Below are 19,983 nucleotides of genomic sequence, written 5' to 3' on the forward strand. Positions count from 1 at the left end.
TGTAAAACCACCTGAAACTGGACCACAAAGTATTTTGTGTTTGGACACTGTCGAATGGCCAATCCAGAGATTCTAGCCTGAAATCCAGAGATGCAGCCACATCCTTCTACAAAAGAGCAAAACAAGATTGCATTGCATCATGCTCCAGTATTATTTCAAGGATTGTATTAATTCTTCAATACTTCAGAGCCTGTCTCTGATGTTCCATCCACTTAGCAGTAGGTGACAATGATGACGCAGTGTTACTACAGGAAGAACATCACCTGAGCACCACTTGAGACCCCTGAATTGAAAGACCAAGGCAAAAAACAGAAAGGGAAGGAAACAAAGGCAAATTTTATTGGTGTAAATAGTCAAGTTCTGCAGAATTCGGTGGTCATATCTCCCTCTCCTCTCTTGCTTCAATCTGCCTGTTCTCCTTGGTAGTATCAGGTGGAGCTGCTTACCTTCAGCAGTTTCATGAGGCCTTCTAACTGAACCATTAGCTCCCTCCGGCTTTCCTGGAGAGCAGACATCCTCTGTTCCAGCTCATCCTTCCGCTGTCTGAGAAACAAGCAGATCTGATCAGAGCATACCCTTCACAGCATCAGCAGTTTTTAACTGCATCATTTCTCCAGCCCGATTATGAGGTATATGCCTATAGACCATAGGAAAGCAAACACACTGTAGGAATTCAGCATAGTGCTTAGAAATGGGGCTACATGAAAGCTAGGGATTTCTCTCATACTGATAATATTCACGGGACTGAGTATACTGATTAGACAAACACTGACACAGACCCTTCTCCAAAGAACAAATGAGGTTCAAACAAATTTGTGTTATATTCCCTTGTGGGAATGCCTGACAATTTCTGTCTTTGGATCTCTCAAGTCAATAACCTCACTAGCTGTCAGGAGAAATTAAAGCCATGCCCTGAAGGACAGGAAATTACAGTAGGGGCACTGAACAGAGCAAGATATGAGAGAACCTAAGAAAGTTCAGAAATTCAGCCAGAAAACCACAGTGATTTGCTTTTGTTTCTATATTTTTTTTTCTTTTTTCCTGAAAGCAAAAGTAAGACTATCACATACTGGAGATAGAACTGCTTGAAAAATAGCTCTTTGGACTCGGAGTCCGGTGCTGGTCCTGCGAGAGTGTGAATACTGAGCCACTCCAAGTGTGACAGCCAGTTTGTGCCCACATAAATGGGAACAGCTTTGATTCTGCACAGCTCCACTGCACAGGACAGGGATTCAGCACTTGCACATGTTTAACTGCTAAATTGCGTGAGAGGTTCTCACATAAATACATAATAAAATCACTGCTTCTTGGAAGATGTGACATAATTAACATACATTACTGTTGAAAAATCACATAATAGGTATATTTTATACACTACTGTATTGCAAATAACATAAACCCACTACTTAATTAGCTTTGTACCAATATGACAATTTAATCCTAAATGGAAAAGCACCAGAGCCAACAAGACTGAGTACATTTCCTGTATTTAGGGAAATATGAAACTCTGATTTCGAGCCTTCTCTGTAAGTGAGCAGTTACTGATACAAGCAACACTGATTTCTACAGGATTGCTCGTGTGTGCTCTCACCTATATAATAGGATCATACAGTAACACTGCAAGGCTGTATTTACTCTTCTGGAGGATTAATCTATTTTCTGCTACAAAAACTGCTTGTGCTGGCTTTTCTTTTCCAGGCATGTAATGGTTGGAAATGCTATGAACTGTACAAAGGCAACTGAGTTTAAGGAACTGCTAATAAAAATAAGATACCTGATCCATGTAATTCAAAGTGGCAGGTCCTAGCACAGACCTCTCCTGGGATTTAGATTCATTCTGTGGGGGGAGAGGATCTCAGCAGCATGCAATGTACAGGCTCCTCCTCTGACTTTTTTCTCCCACTGCACTCCAGACCAAGTTCTTGGAAGTAATAAGCTTTCCAATCTGTCTCCAAGACAGCACTGGTAATGTGAAGGAATGCTCAAAACCTTTTTTCAGTGAGTCTGCAATGCTACAGCAGCTGGTCAGAGATGCTGGGACATATACCTGCAACATAATTTACAGACTCCAGCATTTCTTAATATTATATGAGCTAAATTGCCCTACTGCCCTAATGGCTTCAAGCCCCCAAAGTCTGTGGGGCAACAGATGTAAATCAGTGCTGCTGTTCTGAGTCCTGCTGTTTTACACATGATAACAACAGCCTCCTGACATCTTTCTTAAGTGTCTAGGAACTTGAGGTGTTGTTGAAATTCTACAGTAAATCAGAAGACAATCTTTTGCCTTTCAAATGGTGAATGTTTTAGAAGGTATGCAAAGCAGTACAGACCCACACACCAGAAGTTATTTTCTGACTCTACTATATTAAAGAAAAGATATCATAATTGAGGAAGACAGCATCACTGCTCTAGGGACATCCTGTGTCACAAAATTCAAATAAGGATATTATGCTTTTAATATGTGTAGCAAAATTGCAAAGGGGGATAATCAAGTAGCCAGTCTGCTAACACTGCACAAGCATTTGATTTTTTTTTAAGGACAATTAATTTTATTTGTCAACTACACAGAAAGCTAATTTCCTAAATCTGCTTAAAATAGACTTCAGGCTTGATGCACAGGAGCTACATTATTGGTATATCTTAAGCAGTGCACACATTTTCATCACAGTCAGTTTCATATGTTTCACAGAATGTCACTTGCCTGTAGACATCCAGAAGTAATTACATACTAAAATCTCTCAGAAATGAAGGTCATTTGTCTTCAGATTGGAAAGCAAATTTAATTATTTGTGAAACAGAAAATATTTTAGTGTGGAAAACTCAATAGTAAAACGATACAGTATTTGTAAATAAAAAAATTTAGCACAATTTCTTACAGTAATTTCCTTTGGTTATGAATCAGACCACTAAAACATTATTTGTGTGAGGAGCTCCTAAGTGGCCAAAAATGTTCTTTAGTCGCATGAGAGAACTGCTCTAAGAGGGAAGGGATAAAATTTAATTTAGCATTGTTTCACTAGAATGAAAGTGTTTACACTCTAGTCTCTATTCACGTGAAGCGTTTTGAATAGTTCTTATTGGCTTCTCTGCCTGGCTTCCACAACAGAAACTTCAGGGCTTTGAGGGAGCTTACGGATCTGGGCCAATGACTATTATACTTCTTCAATGTGATATACACGGCAATTAGTAAATCCATGTAAAGTATCCTAATTAACATGCAGACACATCCATATCGATGTTTTTAGCTTGGTGGGATAATTGGAGAGATGATCCTCTAAATCTTCAGCTGCTGCAGATGACATGAATCCTTACTTCCCATGTGAAAAGGAGGATCCTTCTGCAGTCTGGTTTTGCACTGTGAAGGGAACTAACCTCTTCTTAGGGTTCAATGCTTGGGGAAATTTCCAAAAATTAACGTCTAATTCTGGCTGTATTTTCATGTAGCTCTGTATTTACTTTAGCATAAACAAGAAGTCTTTGTAGAAGCATTTGTTCTGACAGAACACCATTTTCCCCATATAATTAATGGCATTTGGACAAGGCTGTGGGGACCTATTCCAAATGACCTAAGGGCCTAGCTCTGCAAACACTAATGCACATGCTTAATTTAATGTAGATGAGTAATATGTGAGATTCCTCATGCATGCTGTTTAAAATGTATGCTTAATTACTTCTAGGACTACAGCCTGCACTGCAAATGGACAAAAAAAATATGCATTGTGTTATTTACTTTAAAAAGCCCCAAAACAGTAAGCCAGGCTTATCTCTTATTTCTTCTCTTAATAGAATGACTGGCTGGCCCCAGTCATGGACAGAGGTTTTACCACTGTGGACTTACCTCAGGAGCCGGAGCTCTGCAAGCAGAGTGGGATTTTGTTGTGCCTTCTCTGGTGTGGGCTGAGATGCTTGCTCATGTTCAAGTCGCAGCCTCTGGATCTCCTGTAGGATTTCTCTTGGGGAGGAGAATAAGCAGAAGACTACAGGTCAGTAATTCTTCACAAAACCAGCTCAGCGGACATCGCAAGAGGAGAAAAGGTATGAGTGTATGTAGCTCTTCATCAACGAAGATATAATGACTGGGCTTCAATCAACAAAAGAAGCTTCCAGCAGTGGGAGAGGCCTCTGGATATTTTTTAATGAATGTTTAGGATTTCACCATAAAGGGAATTATTTCTTCAAGACCCCCAAAAAGTCAGAGGTAGACATGAAATAGCTCTTATGCTTAACGAAATTGTTCCCTTGCAGTTCTCCCCCATGAACATTTAAAGCACTCCATGAATGAAAATCAAAATAACCTATCTGGCCCTTCTTCTGTATCAGAAAAAAATATTTAGCACATAAGTACTGCTAGTGTAAGTAGTGAGAGCGGTCAACAATTTATGCAGAAGCACTTTAATAGGACTTGTTATGACCGGCTTGCCAGCCCTGGAGTGCTGTCAAAAGGCTAACACAAAGCTTGGCAGCAGAAGGTTGAAACCTTTGTGAGTTTTGCCTCTTCTTCACACCATGGTGGATAGCAGACAGTCAGGAGGCAGACTCGAACTATGAAAGACAAATGGAGACTGGAGCTGGTGGCTCATTACACGCTGACAGAAGGTAGTGCAGAGTTTGGAATAGGAAACCATCTGGTCTGGGCTGGCCTCTATTTTACAGTCCAGCAATAAAAGCAGAGCTTTGCTGCCATACATTTAGTGGCATCAGGCAGTCTGACACCCAGGGCCAGATCCTCTGCTGCTAACAAATGGCGTCAGTCCTTTCTGGGGCTGGCTGGCCTATTTCTCCTGGACATAATCTCTCACTCTCAGTCACATCCATAGCTAGTGTCTCATTTGATCAGCAGCCTAACTTGCTGCTAAGCTTTCTGCAAACCTTTCCCAGGCAGACTTGTGTTCTGTAGACCTTTAATCATCTTTTTCACAAATAAAAGCAGGGGAGCATAACATTACCAGCGTGACTTATCCTTTTATCATTTCATGTTATGGTGCTACAGAGGATCCAACTCAAAGTTAATCTGGTTTTGAAACAGGTCAGGCTTTTTTTTTTTTAACTCTTAACAAACAGCAGCTGCAAACAGTAAAGCATCAATGACTATCACGTCATTGAGCAGTACGCTCATTAAAACACAGAGTGGCTATAGATTTCAAAGTCTTTGTGATATTCTGCGGGCCTTTTTATGCCCTCTGCTTTTTGTAGGGGAAGGTGTGTGTGCATGTATAAGCACGGAAGTAGGCTGTGAGAAATGTTAAGAAAGAAACAAACATGCACAATACATGGGAGTGAACAGAAGCAGGTACTTTGTGGATGCTTACCGGTTTTTATTTTCAAGCTCTGCAATCAGCTGCCTTTGTTGCTTGTTTGCATCAATGGTGAAGGAGATATCTGATGCCCCTCTCTGCTGACCCTGCTGCTGTTGTGAAAAAGAGAAGGCTGCACTGAAGGAGGATTAGCCAGCATGCACCCTTAAGTTCAACACAGATGTGTTCTGTGAAATCTGCTTACAGAAAATGTAGTACCAGGCTTGCCTACAGTAAAAAAATAAAAGAGCATCCATGTTGTGCTCATACCAGTATCGCTCCACTGCTAGTAGAAGCAGGGTAAGTGCTACAGTAAATACGACTCAGTGTTTGCCATCCTGTCATTCATTGCTTCTTCAGGGAGCCTCCTCTGAACCAATCGTTAAAGGCAACGGCATTGCTGCAGGCAGTTGCTGTAATATGTCTGTTCATTTTGATACTACAGACAAGAGGAATACACTTAAGCAAAAGCCAGTGTCTCTTCAAAAAGAAAGGGATACATTTCCAGTGCAGTGATGCTTTGTTCTCTTGAAAGTACAGTTTTACTTTTAGGTTGAATACTGTATTCAGTTTTCAGTCTGTCTGTGTGGCCCATTTGGCCAAGTTTTCCTTTACACTCTGATGAAACTTCAGCAAATCTCTTTCCTTAGTCATTCAGCTACAGCAGAACCTTTTTCCCCAATAAATTGAGGTGGGAATTAAACTATTTCTTACCAAACCAGGCAGTGTTCACTACAGCTTCACTGGATTATGCTCTTTTTTTCATGTTCATCGGCACCAACCAAATATTATTTTCCTTGTTCACACTTCTGTATTTCAGAATTGTATCAATGAGAACACAGAGCAAGACATTTAAAGTTTCACAGCTACCAAAGATATCCATTTAGTTCTAATTCCAACCTGAAAGATGAAATATTAAAAAACACTCATCTAAGTTACTGCTGTGATCTGAGTGTTTCTTACCATAAAAGCTCTGAAGTGTAACTCTGGAACCTAATTTTATGTGATGCCAGGCACCTCCTCCTCCAGGAGGTGGACCCTCAAAAAGGATGAAGATAGATCTCATTGCAAACCTTTGTTCCTTTGTTAGCACTGTCTGTGAGGAAAGGGCACTATGTTATGCCTGTAGCCATTTACTATTTTTTCTGCTATGGTTACATTTTCCCATTAAATTTCCAACCACAGGGAAGCAGAGCAGTGCATAAACAAGAAAAACTGCTTCACACTGGTGGATGGATGTCACAACTGATTCAGGAGGAACCAGGATTTTTATCCTGAATGCCCAGAGTTCATAATGCATTTTGTTCCTTATAAAACATCAGCAAAGCTTTAAAAATTTCCACTGTGCTCCTAATGTGGTGCCACCCTTATGCATGGAAAGATTTCTGTATATAGAAACGTTCTCTTTTTCTTCTGTCTCTCTTGTTCAAAGAGCACAGATGGATGGCAACAAGAAATTTAGTATTTTCCTTCAAATCAGCTCTATCCAAAAGCTACTTAAATATTGTTTCCTAAGTTTTCCCCCATATCACAGACACATTATCTACAACTGATTTCTACCAGTTCCTACCCAGAGTCATTATTAATGTGAAATCTTGTTCTCATGAAGAATTACTGTCCTGTAGAAACAGGACCATCACCTACAGGTTGCCTTAAATCTGAATCCCTGTGTCACACCTCTGGAAGAGATTGATTTGGGCTGGGCTGGCAGACCAGGAGCAGCCTTCCTTCCCCTGCAGCTGTAGGTATTGTGAAACCTTCCATGACAGATGGCTGCACGGGGTGGCAGCTTCATCTTCACTGCCTTCACTTGGAATGAACATGACTCAAAATTTTTACACCAAGAGCAGGGCCTGATGTTGCCCTTTCAATTGACCCTGCCATGTAAATCTCAGTGTGAAAATATGCACTCTGGACCGGCTGCTTTTCACTTAACCATCATTTATGGTCCCTCGTTCTATCTAATGTGCTGAGATGGAAAAAAAGTAACTAGGCTGACCTTATTTGTGCCGTTTAAGTTTTTATATACTTCGATTAGGTTCCTGCCTCATTCTCTCTTGTTCCTGAATATAGTTAGTGAGGTTTTAGCCTGTCATCACCTTGTATCTTGGAATACATAGAGCAGAATAATCATTGCTCTGAAATAAAAATGGGAGCCTGGGCTAATGCAAGGGGTCATTAGAGTCATCCTGCTGAAGATCATTCTTTAAAATCCTCAGCACTTAAGGCCCTAGTGGCTGTGATATTTGAACTAAAGAGTAAAATAGATTCACCACCCCATTTTTCCACTGCACTAAATCATTAACCTTTAACCAGAGCTAGTCCAGACTGTATTTTCTAGTCTTTCTTGAGTTCAAGATGTCAGATTCCCTTTGCTGTAATTGTTAAAATACCATTGCATTAGTATATAGATTATATGCATTAGTATGTGGATTCTTTGGTTTAAATGGACTGCATAAAAGTGTTATTATTAAACCATAACGGCGTCTGATGACAAGGTTAGGGAAAAATAATCCATTAATCATTAAGACTGTCAGATGTAATTTCCCCGATCTTGCCAAGCCCCTGGAACATGACAGAAGGAAAGAACCTTCCATTAATTAAAACACTTACTGATGAAGAAGTTTCTGCTGCCAGCCTTGCTGCATACCTGGCGATCAGCTTATGTTCTTCATCCAGGCGGCTTGCACTGTCAAGCACGCTGCTCAGGGTCGGAAGGGAAGGAGGGAAGACATGTTAATACACAGTAAAAATGACCACTGCTGTGTCACGCTATCCACTATACACCCTCATTACAGAATTTAGAAGCAAAATACTGCCACATTAAGTATGGCAGATGTTAACTGAGCAAACGGGAGAAGTGGGAGGGTAATTTCCCTGGAAGGATCAGCTATAGGGGCCAGCAGCACCTTCCCTTAGGGGGAAACAGCAACAATCTGCAAACCCTGGCCAAGGCTGTGCGAGATGCAACTCACACATAGTCTGTCCAAAGCGGGGTGGGAGGTGGTTAGGACCACTGATCAACATTTGGTTTTACTTCTAAGCTTTGTTGTATCACCTAGAAGAGTGCATGCTTTTTGGACAGTGCATTAGCGTGAACCTCGGTGTTTGTTGAGAATAATATCAGTAGCTTTGTCAGATTTGTAACAGAAGCCAGTATTTAGGACAGTTTTGCAGGACACTTGCCAAGGCCTCACAGACCACAATTTGGAACCACTGACCTAGGAATTTGTAACCAGACTTTCTCTTTTATTCTTGGTTTCTTGATATTTGGGAGTGAGGTTTCAGAGAATCACATAATAGTGATCAGAAAGTACAAGAACTAAAGAGCAAATATGCTGAATTCCTTTAAAATATTGCGACTTGTTACTTTTTCCCCCCCTAAGAATATCAAGGACATATTTGTCTCTCAGGTTAATCCTTGGTGTCCTTATTTTAAATGGAGGCTGTTATTTAGTCAGATGAGCAGAAAAAACGAAATATATTGAGAACCTTTCTATTTCTAAACATTTAGAAGTTTGCAGAGAACCGTCAAAACTAATAAACTGCCAAAAAATGAAATCTGAAGAGGACTTAGTTGACCCTGGACAATCCTGGGATTTAGAATCCTGCACTGCATTATTTTTAGTATATACAAGAGAAAAACAATGACACCCCTAAGAAAAGGTGAGAAGAATGCTTTGCTCTGTGGAATACAAGACAGCCTGCAGACTATTCCACACAGAGGTAAATCTGACCTCTTTTCTTCGCCCTTGGCAACCGTCTGATGTTTTGGCTGAAGGGAAACAGTCACATGCTTCCCTACCCACATGCTCTTCAGGGCACACGGTTGCTGGTGAATGAGCTTCACATTTCAGAAGAGTGTGCAAAACAAGGGTTATATTGGGTATGGGCATCTTATTCTGATAATTTTTGCCAGAAATTATACCTTGAACTTGAAAAGCCTTCCAGATGAAAATGTCACTTGTGCAAGAAGTTCTGCTTTTGAACAATTGGCATCTTTAAAAGGAAATACTTCTCCAAAATTTCTCAATGAGTTCATATCCCCAGGTACCTCACGGAACTATAATGTACATCTTCTAGTTGTCTTGATTGAGTCTACTGGGATTTAGAAGTTATGTTTGAAAGATGATGGTTGATATTCATTGATCATTACAGTAAAGCTGGGAGTCGTGGATTTGTTATGGCTTGCTGAGGTAAGGGGAAAAAGACAAACATCATCTTTTTCTCATGCTGACAATAACCTGTGAGACCACAAACATGGAGTTTAGAAAAACAGTTAGCTATGAAAAGTCAGACCCTGGGGGGTTCTGTGTAAGCTAAGCTTGAGCTGCAGACTGCGCGTAAGACTTCTGGTGGTAGACAAACACTGACTTTTTGGGTTTGGTTATGTTTAATTTATTTTGTTACATATGCAGCTTAATTCTGTGCTTACCCAGATTCTTGTGGGATAACTGATTTACTTTCTGAAAGACCCAAGCTAAAGGTATCTTTCTAAATTTATACAGTTTTGCTTCTTACATACTCATGCTTACTGCCCTGATACGTCATCCAGAGAAGGAAAGGGGCAAGCAACTCCTGCAGACACATAAAATTATGCAAACCAGGTAATAAGGGTTACTTTCATGACAGTAGTTAGTATTTAGTTTTTCTGTAATGACTAAAACATCACATCCTAACAGATGGCTGTGAAAAGAGCAAGCATTCAGTGTCAATTCTCCTTTCTACAGCAATGTGCAACTGTATTATCCATCCTGGACAAATCGCGGATTATGGTTCCACTTGCTGGCATAACACAATCTGCAGCATACTTCTGAAATGCGAGTTAGCTCCTGAGACTATGACTTTATTGAATGAACGAAGTCACTGCAGCATTTTGATTCTTACTTGATATTTAATGCCCTTGATATATATTTATGTGTAGGTGGAACTCATAAAATAGATGCAGCAGCACGTCAAATTTTGCCTATGAATGCCACAAATCACTGGTCCCAAAGCTTTGCAAATTAAATTTCAACGTCTGAGATAAATTTAGTTCTGGAATGTAACTATTCTATGTGATCATTAAGAACAGAGGTATGCACAGCAGCATTAGCCTCGACTGCCAAGACTTTTATGTCTCAGAGTTTTGATTTGACATAATTAACTTCTGTTTTACTTCAGCAACTTCATGGACAATGATACAGTGAAATACACACAAGCTTTAAAATGTTATGAATATGTGTGCAGAATATGGGACCCTCAAAAGAATGGTTCAGGAACCTCTTTCAAAGAAATTAAACATTTTGCATACAAATATCCTGCTGCTGCTCCTTCTTTTCTAGAAGAGTTAAACAACACTTTTAACACTGCTTCTCCATTAGTCACCATTTCTTTAAAGACTTTATAATTATTAGCAATAATTGGTTTGGCAGAATTATCATCATTCCAGTATTATCACCTGCATAACAGGACTTCTTTTTTAGGCTTTAGTTGATCTATGTAATATTCTATGGTCTAAGGGAGATCCATAAAAGAAGGATTTCAGAACTGCAGGCAAAGGATGAAAAATATGACAGCTTGTGAACAAAGGAGTGATACTTTGCTATTTCTCAGGTTTGGGATGTGCCAAATCAGCCTGATCCGCAGTAGATCTGCACCCTGCAATAGGTGATACGGATGTCCCTCATGGTCTTAAAAATTATGTCACCACTGGTTAGAAAAGTCTTAGGAATGTCAGTCTCTTGTGGAAGTTTTGCAATAGAGACATCAGTGTGGTCTTCATGACATGCTCTTCTTCTACAAATCCTCACTTAACAAATACTTTACTACTGAAAATACCGACAGATTAAGGGCAGGTTTCTAAACCTGAGGGCTGTAAGAACAACGTCCTGTCAGGACCCCACCAAATCTGTTCTGAGGCTTATCTATTACACTTTCAAAATTGGCCTGGTTTAAGGCACTTGTAACTGAGACACATCATCTGACCCCCCTGCTATTGTTAATTTGCCATTCCTTTAGAATCACCAAGATTTTACCATCAAATTAACACTCAAGTATACAGCTATAATAATGAAAACTAACTCTGTTCAAGGAAGACAAGTGTCTATACATTTCTTCTGTAGCAACAGGTCTCTGAATGCTTCTCCTTTTTCAGGAGATCAGATCAGCCTTCCTAGCTAGAGTTAGTTGTTGTACACACCCCCTCAATAAAAATTTTTTCTAATACTATCGAATGGCATGGGACTTTTATAGCACAGAACTCTGACTCACCACGGTGTAACAGGAAAAAAAATAAATTCAAAAAATAACTTTCTATGGAACCAAAATAACCTCCTACTTAAAATATATTTTATCTTATTTTCTTCTGCACCTGAAAAGAAAAAGTCTGAAATATGTGGAATTAATATTCAAAACTAGGTAAAGTCTCTAACGTATAAGAACAAAAAGCAAAACTACTTGCAGTTAAAAGTTTTTTTTTTTCGAATCAGACACAAAAGAAGAACTAAATTAAATATTGGTTTTACATGTTAAAATACTTTATGATGAAAATAACCAAAACATCCAGCTAAGGGATATTTTTACTACCCATACAGTTACTATAATTAATGAATTAAATCATTCTCTTGTTTCTGAATTTGCCCTTGAATACTGGATTCTAAAAAGCCCTCAAGTAGCTTATTAGCCTGTGGGGGATGGAAAGGAAAACTTCTAGTTGCAGTATCAAATAACTGCAGATGAAAAATAAAGATAAGCAGAGAAAATTAATTAAGTAACACCCTTCTCTGCCCCCCCTTCCTCCCTCCCCCAATATAAACACTAGCTACATTTAAACCAGAAAAAAAGGTATTCTGGGCTATATTGGACTGATCATTAGCTACTATAAATTGGCCTGACTCAATATCTAAAAACCCAACCAACTCGTTTTGAAATGTTACTATATAGCTCTTTAGAAAACAGTATGTATTATGCTCACAAAGTATTTCTGTAGGTTTTTCTTGCAGATGAAGGTCCAGCTACAACCATTACTCTTTTCATCTTTGGCTGCCAGTTGCACTTGAAAATATGTGACAGCATACGGGTACGTACATGTGATATTTTGCAGGCAGATACAGCAGGTGAGCTGGCTAGCTGCAGCCACCCCTAAATGAGAAGCTACCTGATTATGGTTAGCTAAACGTTTTACTCAGGTTACCAAGTCTTGCTAAGCTGCAGGGTGAAATAACTTCAACTCAGCACCATCCTAACACAGCTGTGTGAATTTTGAGCAAACTGCATCCAGCCACTCCAGGGCATGGGCAGAAGGAGTTCACCTTTGGCTGAAGATGCCACCCCAGCCTACATGAGAAGAAGCAGCTGAGCAGAGCCCACACCTCCTCTCCTGGAAACCGGCTTCACAGAGGAGCTTCAGGATGGCAACGTGTTGTTTGTTCTTCTTGTCTTTACCAGAATATAACCATTCCCTTTCTCTAGCAGTCTCATTGCAACGAAGCAGGAAATGGCAACGCAGTATGGTTTGATGCATGACTAACACTGCTGTCCCTCCTGGTTATGTTTCTGTCAAAATCTAATTGGTATCTTACATAAATAACTGAGATTATTTCTCATTGAGGATGCTTTGACTGCAGTGATTCAATGTCAATAATCAGATGTTATATATTATGCTTTGCATCAGTTATTAAAAAAATTAAGGCTATTACCAGTCACTCTTCATTCATCCCTCAAAAACATTAAATTTGAAGGATGTTATAGCACATAATTTATATGTGTGTATTTGGATACCAATGTACTATGACTTGGTGAGGTTGGCTCAAAGCCTTGAAGGAACAGGTTGAAATATACTGGATAAAATTTAGAGGATAAAGATGCTAAAGATGAGTCTACTCTCAAGGGGATCTAACTGGTGGTCCTCAATGTAGCAAATGAATCACAGACATGGCATCCAAAATGCACGCCTGGCACCAAAACTTACATGTCCGTTCTTTGCTTTCCTGTTGAACAACTGTATAAGTAGGTCACGCATGGTAGGCAGGGCCACGCTTCCCTCTATCTGCTAAACTAGAGCAAGTGGTAGCGTACTCCTGTCCTCAATCATGGATAGGCAATGACTGGTCAACACACATGTCCCCAACAGCTTCTTTTCACAGCCATGGTGTAAATATTACTCAATAAGCTCATTTTCTAGAAGTGCTTCTCCAGGAATGAAATTTCCCTTCAAAATGTTTTTGGTTTGAGTAAATGGTTTTAATTTTCCTCACTAAATACTAGTTTGCCTTTTTTTCCCCACTGGCACATTCCAGAGTAGAGAAGCAGATCCAGAACAATGAAGGCAGACTTTTTTTTCCACTGGGCATGGCAAATTACTCCCATTTATCATTGGCACTACACACAGAAGCAAATTTTGTAGGACTGCAGAGAATCACTGCATTCACCCTCCCAAATGAGGGTTGCCTTCTACATGTAACAGTAAACAGAGAGTTTCTCCTACCCTGGAAAATATTCTGCAATAGCAGTACAGGAAACCAAAGGGTTTGTTATCAATCATAGAATCATAGAATGGTTGGGTTGGAAGAGACCCTAAAGATAAACCAGTTCCACCCCCCCTTGCCATGGGCAGGGACACCTTCCACTAGACCAGGTTGCTCAAAACCCCGTCCAACCTGGCCTTGAACACTGCCAGGGATGGGGCAGCCACAGCTTCTCCGGGCAACCTGTGCCAGTGTCTCACAACTCACAGTAAAGAACTTCTTCCCAATATCTAATCAGAAACCTCATGAACATAGTTTTGTTAGAAAGGCAGTTGTCCGCTCAGTGAGACATTTTCTAGCGCCATATACTACGCTGCTCACCACCTTGCTGGTATAGGGCTGCAAAGTCTAGAGTTCTGTTGCACATGGAGAGATGAGCCATAGTTTCCCCTTCCTGGGGTGGCCTGCTGCAATGCCACCATCTGCAAGTGCTAGGACAGCAGCTGGCTTTAGTTGACAAAGCTCCATATTCACTCCAGCAGAAACAATCAACTGTGTTCAAGACACCCATTTAAAAACCTGTCATGCTTGAGTCTGAATGAGAAAAGGGCAGATTTATATACAGGATTCAAACAATGCAGAAACATTGCCTGACATGTAAAAATTGAAATATACTCCTTCCTTCACTAGGTTAGTAAGCAAATTCCTGTCATTACTATTATCATTATTTAAGTACTATTACCATTTCCTACTGTCAAGCTAAAGTGAAGCTACAAATTATATATCACCTCAAAAATTATTACCTTGAAAACATGGACTTGTTAGTCATTGCTGTATGAAGATTTCTGTACCACCACCAAGTCCTGCACTGACTAAAGCATGGTATCCCATATCAATTTGTATAGCCATTCTTAACTAAGCAATTATTTGCATTACCTTGCTACTTAACATCACCAGAGAGAATAACCTCAGTTGCCACCATCCATCAACTTTGGGAGGACGTACCCCATAGGCATACGTGTTCCCTTCAGGTTAGTGCTCATAAAGAGCTGCTTCAGCTTGTAGCCAGGAGGAAACAGGGAGAGCATTTGGCAAACCAACGTCCCTTTCCTGGGTTCCCCAAAGGTGCCAAACCTGCACTAACCGTGCGGGGTTGCTCTGCAGCATGTTGACATACAACCCGATGAGTACATGTTCATCGGCCAACCTGTCTGCAACATCGAGGCTGTACTGTAACCTGAAACAGGGGCAGGGGGAGAGAGGGTGCAGTCCGGACAGACAGAGGGAAATAAACAGAGAAAGCAGGAGCAAGTAAGATTGTGAAATGGGAATTCAGGAACGAATATTTAAGTGTTCTTAGGAAAAAAAAAAAAGTGCAGAAATTATTTTGTTATTGCTGTTATTTTTATGTTAAATATTTAATGGCGTAGGAGGATAGAATCCCTCTGCAGAATTACAGAGCTAGCCTCAGAAATCAGTGAGAACGCCAGACTGGGCCAGGGACTGGGGCTGTACAGTACCATTTATTTCAAAATACAGCAGATTCTGAGGTCAGCACTATTTGCTTTAATATACTATGTGTTTCATATATACATTAAATATACATATGTTACACACATGATTAACGTACTGAAATCACAAGCTGGATTTGCTTGGCAGTGTCTGATCAAGACCTCACGCATCCAGGTGTACATAAATATATTTAAACATGCCCTACTTAGCTCACTGGGTTAATTGGTTATCACAATTTGTTTACAGAATACATTAAAAGCGGGAGGAACAGAGGAAAAGGTTTTGGTTTAGCTGTGTTAGTGCAAGCTACAAACATACTCTCTCTTTAACTTACCCTTTGCCTTTCAAGAAAGCTGGAGCAGCCCTAGCCAGCAGTTTGCTCTGCTCTACTTCAGTATTCTTGGAAGGAGAGCTAGTTAATAAGACAGGAAAACTAAGAAGAGGGTAAACAATGATGTCTGAAATTCATTACAGAACAGAGTTTGAAGAAACTCACTCAAGTGCCCTGGGTCAAAAAAATAAATAACAATAGTGGCTTTAAAGAAATTTTAGAAAACTTCAGGAAATGCAAAGTCAGGAATTAAGAGATTTCTCTCTTGTTCTCCAAAAGCAAACTATAAAGCCTTCACTACAGAAAAGACAAACAAAATGTGCTTCTCTCACAAATAGAGAGCTGAAGGCTTGTGTAGTTTCCAGGTGGAGTTCAAGACAAATATCATCTTAAACGCAGCTTTCAAGCTGGGAAAGCTCCATCCTTCACTGTAACAGTTAAATGGCTTTTCTCCACATTTGCCATAAGATAGTTTCAATAATCTATGGAAATGTGCTTATTTAGATTTAGCGATGGGATACACCAGTTTAATTTTCAGAAGTACTGTTCTTCTATTGATTTAAAAAAAAAATAGTTCCTCAAACCCATTTTTTCCCTTATTACAGTATTAAATGGACTGCAGTAACCTCACATTTCCCAATGCTAAAACATCCATGTTAATAAGATAACACAGGCTAAAAATGGAGAGATCAAAATGTTAGTTTTTCTTCCATGCTGCAGTATTTCTGGTTTGACCAAAGATCAAACTCTTTAATAGTAGAATATAGAAGGAATTCAGTAAGATGAGGTATGTGCCATTCCCCTCCTTTTGGGAGGTCAAGGTTGGCAGCGGGGTCTGGAAAGGATGGTGCCGAAGGGTGTCTTAAGAACCCAAGCCCTATTGATAAATCTGGCAGACAGCTGAATGAAATGCTGTACTGCACACCAAGAAAAAATGCTTGCTTCACATTTCCACGCCCATCAGCATGTTACTTATGTGTGTTCTGCTTCCACTGAAGCAATATCCATGCAGATAAACATGCTCCATGCCATCTAGAAGGTTATGTTTTCTATCCATGTTGTCTTCCCAGTTACAGAAGGAAAAGGCGCTCAAGGGGTACAAGGTGTGCCATGTCAGCCAAAAATGCAGCTGTACGTTCTTAAACTAAATATGTTGCCACAGTGGCAGACTAAAGATCCCAGGGCAAATTTTGTGCTTTGCTTTCTAACAGCACAGTGTTATGTCCTCTTTATCTCCTCTCCTATGCTCTGGGAGCAACATAGTTAGGGTGGAGGGACATGAAGCAAACATCACCCATTGAGCAACTGATATCAATGTCCACTTCCTTTCTAGCTGATTAAGCAAACTCGTATCTTCCAACCTCTTCTTTTTAGTTACGTTTTCTAAGCTTTTCTGATGCTTTGGTGTTTCCTCCAGACTCTGTCCTGCTAGCTAGCATATTTGTCCCCATGCTGTTGCCCTACGCTGGGTGCAAACCTCCAGGCAGATGTTTTCTCCTCCAAGGAAAGAGTTTTAATGGCTTTCCACATGATATCCCAGGGTCAGATACAACCTAATGATGTACTGCTGACTTCAATTAGTTTGTGGTTCACTGCAACTGCTAGGTCCTCTGTTAAAATGTTTCTGTCCATCCAATTATGCTCCATCTTTTATTTGATTATTTGCTTCCTTGCTACAGCTCTTTTCACTTATAATTACTGAGTTTCCTCTAACTGATTTCAGATCATTTGGACATCAATTACTACCATTTCAATTGAGCTCGTTTTTTAATTTAGAAACTGCTTTCCAAGCACTCTCTCCCATAACTATCTCAACCTTTGTACCATCTACAAATTGCATACACCCACTCTATTGCTCCCACTAGGTCATTACAAGAAATAGTGTGTATTGCCTGACTTAGGACAGCCTTCAAGAGTCCCAGATGACGTCCTCCTCCTGGAACAGCAGCAAACTTCTGAAAAATGTAATTACTGACTTTCAATGATGCTTTTATACTAATTTCTCCATGTCCATATTTCCTTTGGGTACTTCTGTGTCATCTGGGCCTATGCCAAAAGTCCTTTCAAGGTCAACCTGTATCTTATCTGCTATTTCTTTTACACCCACTGGGCCAGTTATCCTGTCAGTGAAAGAAATTCATTTGGTTTGACATAATTTGTTCTTGAGAAATCCATGCTGGTTATTTCTCATTGGTTTATTTTCCTCCAGGTGCTTCCTAATTCTATCATGATTTCGGTATCTTTGGATACCAAGGTTAGGCTATCTCTTGTATAATCCCTTTGACAGTTGTTCCTGTTTCTACCTTCAACCTTCCCTCATTTGGAAGAGCTGATTTTTGTCCTTCTTGTTCTCCTGCATCTTCCTATATCTTCCTCAGCATACAATCTTCAGAGATTGTTTTGGCCACAGTGAGTTTATCTGGATCCTACCAACTGGAACATGTAATTTAAAGATATATTCCTGTTAAATGGAAGAATTTGTAAGATGCCAAAGAATACTTGCCCATCCAAATAGAGAGACAAAACCTCCAACTCTGAGCAGATGTCTACAAAGATGTAGACCTAACAATACTGGTGTAAATGTTACACCCTCTTAAGTGTCTACCTGCCTACCAAACAATCAGACATAGAAACCTTTCCTTTAGCAGTTAGAATATTGCTGCTGAAATAAGGAGGATTCTTATCTTGTTCTGAAAACAACATACAAAGGCAACATGCAGTTCAAGTCTACCACAGTCCTTAGAGACATGGACAACAGCAGCAACCAGTATGTTTTGCTCCAAAGTTAGCTGTTGTCCAGAAATCTGGCCTACCCTCTTGCTATGCCCAGGTAGAATATCCAATTCTTTATAGCTTTTATGCGGAGTTCAAAAAAAGACATCAGCTACTCTGACTCAGCATTAAGTAAGACACAATTTTTCCTTGGATATGGGCATTTGATACCAATAGTGCATTCCTTCTATCTACCACAGAATTGACAAGTAATTTCAAGTTCAGCAGAATGTGCTGCATCACCCTATTTATTCCAGTTTATTACTCCTTTAGACAACCTAAATGTATTGGCTGGAGGGTAGAGAGGGAAGGGGAAGGACTGAGAAAAATGCAAGAAAAAACATTCTGTTTCATCTTTTCCCATCTTAGCCCTATAATTCAATAGCTTAAAGAAGCCATTTATTAAGAAAGACAATGTATCCATTACTATGGTAGCTATGTACTTTAAGGCAGAACTCACAGACTGTAGCTAGGGAACAAAAGAATAATAAGGAAGAACACATTAAACAGGGTATAGAGTTATTTCTTGTGACTAGACAGAAGTTTCTATAACGCTCAATTTACCTGTTTTGACATATCACTGGGTTTGCAAGGGCATTACCTACTCTGCAGGGATATTCCCTTGTTCTGCTGCCCTCTAAGTAATTGGAGATCACAAAACCAAATGTGAGATTAAAAACTGAGTATTAGCTACAGTAAAAATATTACAGGACTCGTGGTTTTAATCACATATTAGCTGTCATTGCAGCAAATGACTGTGATTTGTTATATGGGACAGTATCACAGATTTTTTTATTTCTTCTTTTCTAATGTAAATGCTTTGAAGTTGTTCCTGAGCTGTACAGAGCATATTGTCAATATCGATTTACATGCTGTGTATATTTACAAGAAAGGTGCTTATAAGTGTTATGCCAAACTCCTCATTAAAGCTCTCTTACGGACTTGGTGGCTCAAACTAGGCAAAGCAAGCAGAGAAATTTTAAGTGGACTTTGATTCTGAAGTGGCTTGAAGAAACTAAGCAGCATGTCAGGGAAAGCCTGAATCTGATCTCCTTTGAGCTTTGGAATAATTGTATACCCACCCAAAAGCGGTCCTTCAGGTTCAATTAAACTGCAAATAACATATAATGTCAAATTTCCTTTCAGCTGTTTCCCACAATTTGTCATTGTATTTATTAGTTATTAAAGATCTTTCCTCCAATGAGATTCTTCTTCTTCTTCCCAGTTAATTTCCCTTTTCCACCCATTAATCCAGAAATGAAGATGATATTGTGCTGAACTTATTATGAGACCATATCCATTTGCAGCAGCAGAATGAGTCGGTGTGCTGAATTCAGCATTAGCTGCTGCAGAGAAGAACTGGTTGTGAATGATTATGTTCTTATGTGAACACAACTAGCTGAAGTAAGTACCATGGGAATGCTACAGAAGACAGTCTGTGCCAATTCTCCTTTGAATAAACATTCTAATTACATAAAAACTTTCTTTAAGGCTATCTGAAACCTCTGGACTAGATTGCAACACAAATTAAAGCAACCATAAGTTATGTGCAGTGAAAACAGCCAGCAGAGCTTTTAGCATTGATTATGTTCAGCTAGAAATTTTACCCCGAGTTCGTACAATTTTT

The 19,983-nt window shown here is 39.7% G+C and overlaps 1 protein-coding gene across 19 annotated transcripts in view; it reads right to left on the minus strand.

The window, feature by feature from the left end:
• Positions 1-19,983, minus strand: part of DTNA (dystrobrevin alpha) — a 228,091-nt gene that overhangs the window by 22,082 nt on the left and 186,026 nt on the right. For 12 of the 19 annotated variants that reach the window (XM_030482832.1, XM_030482849.1, XM_030482823.1 and 9 more), the window contains 4 exons: positions 7,908-7,995; positions 5,310-5,407; positions 3,839-3,952; positions 447-543 (listed from right to left, as the gene is read on the minus strand). In XM_030482832.1, coding sequence (XP_030338692.1) covers positions 447-543; positions 3,839-3,952; positions 5,310-5,407; positions 7,908-7,995 — 397 coding nt within the window. Of the gene's footprint in view, positions 1-311; positions 544-3,838; positions 3,953-5,309; positions 5,408-7,907; positions 7,996-9,222; positions 9,539-14,885; positions 14,979-15,587; positions 15,666-19,983 lie in introns of those variants that run through there. The other 7 variants (XM_030482884.1, XM_030482866.1, XM_030482801.1 and 4 more) reach the window with 4 other exon arrangements.

This window comes from Strigops habroptila, chromosome 1 (assembly GCF_004027225.2).
Source record: "Strigops habroptila isolate Jane chromosome 1, bStrHab1.2.pri, whole genome shotgun sequence".
NCBI lineage: Eukaryota > Metazoa > Chordata > Aves > Psittaciformes > Psittacidae > Strigops > Strigops habroptila.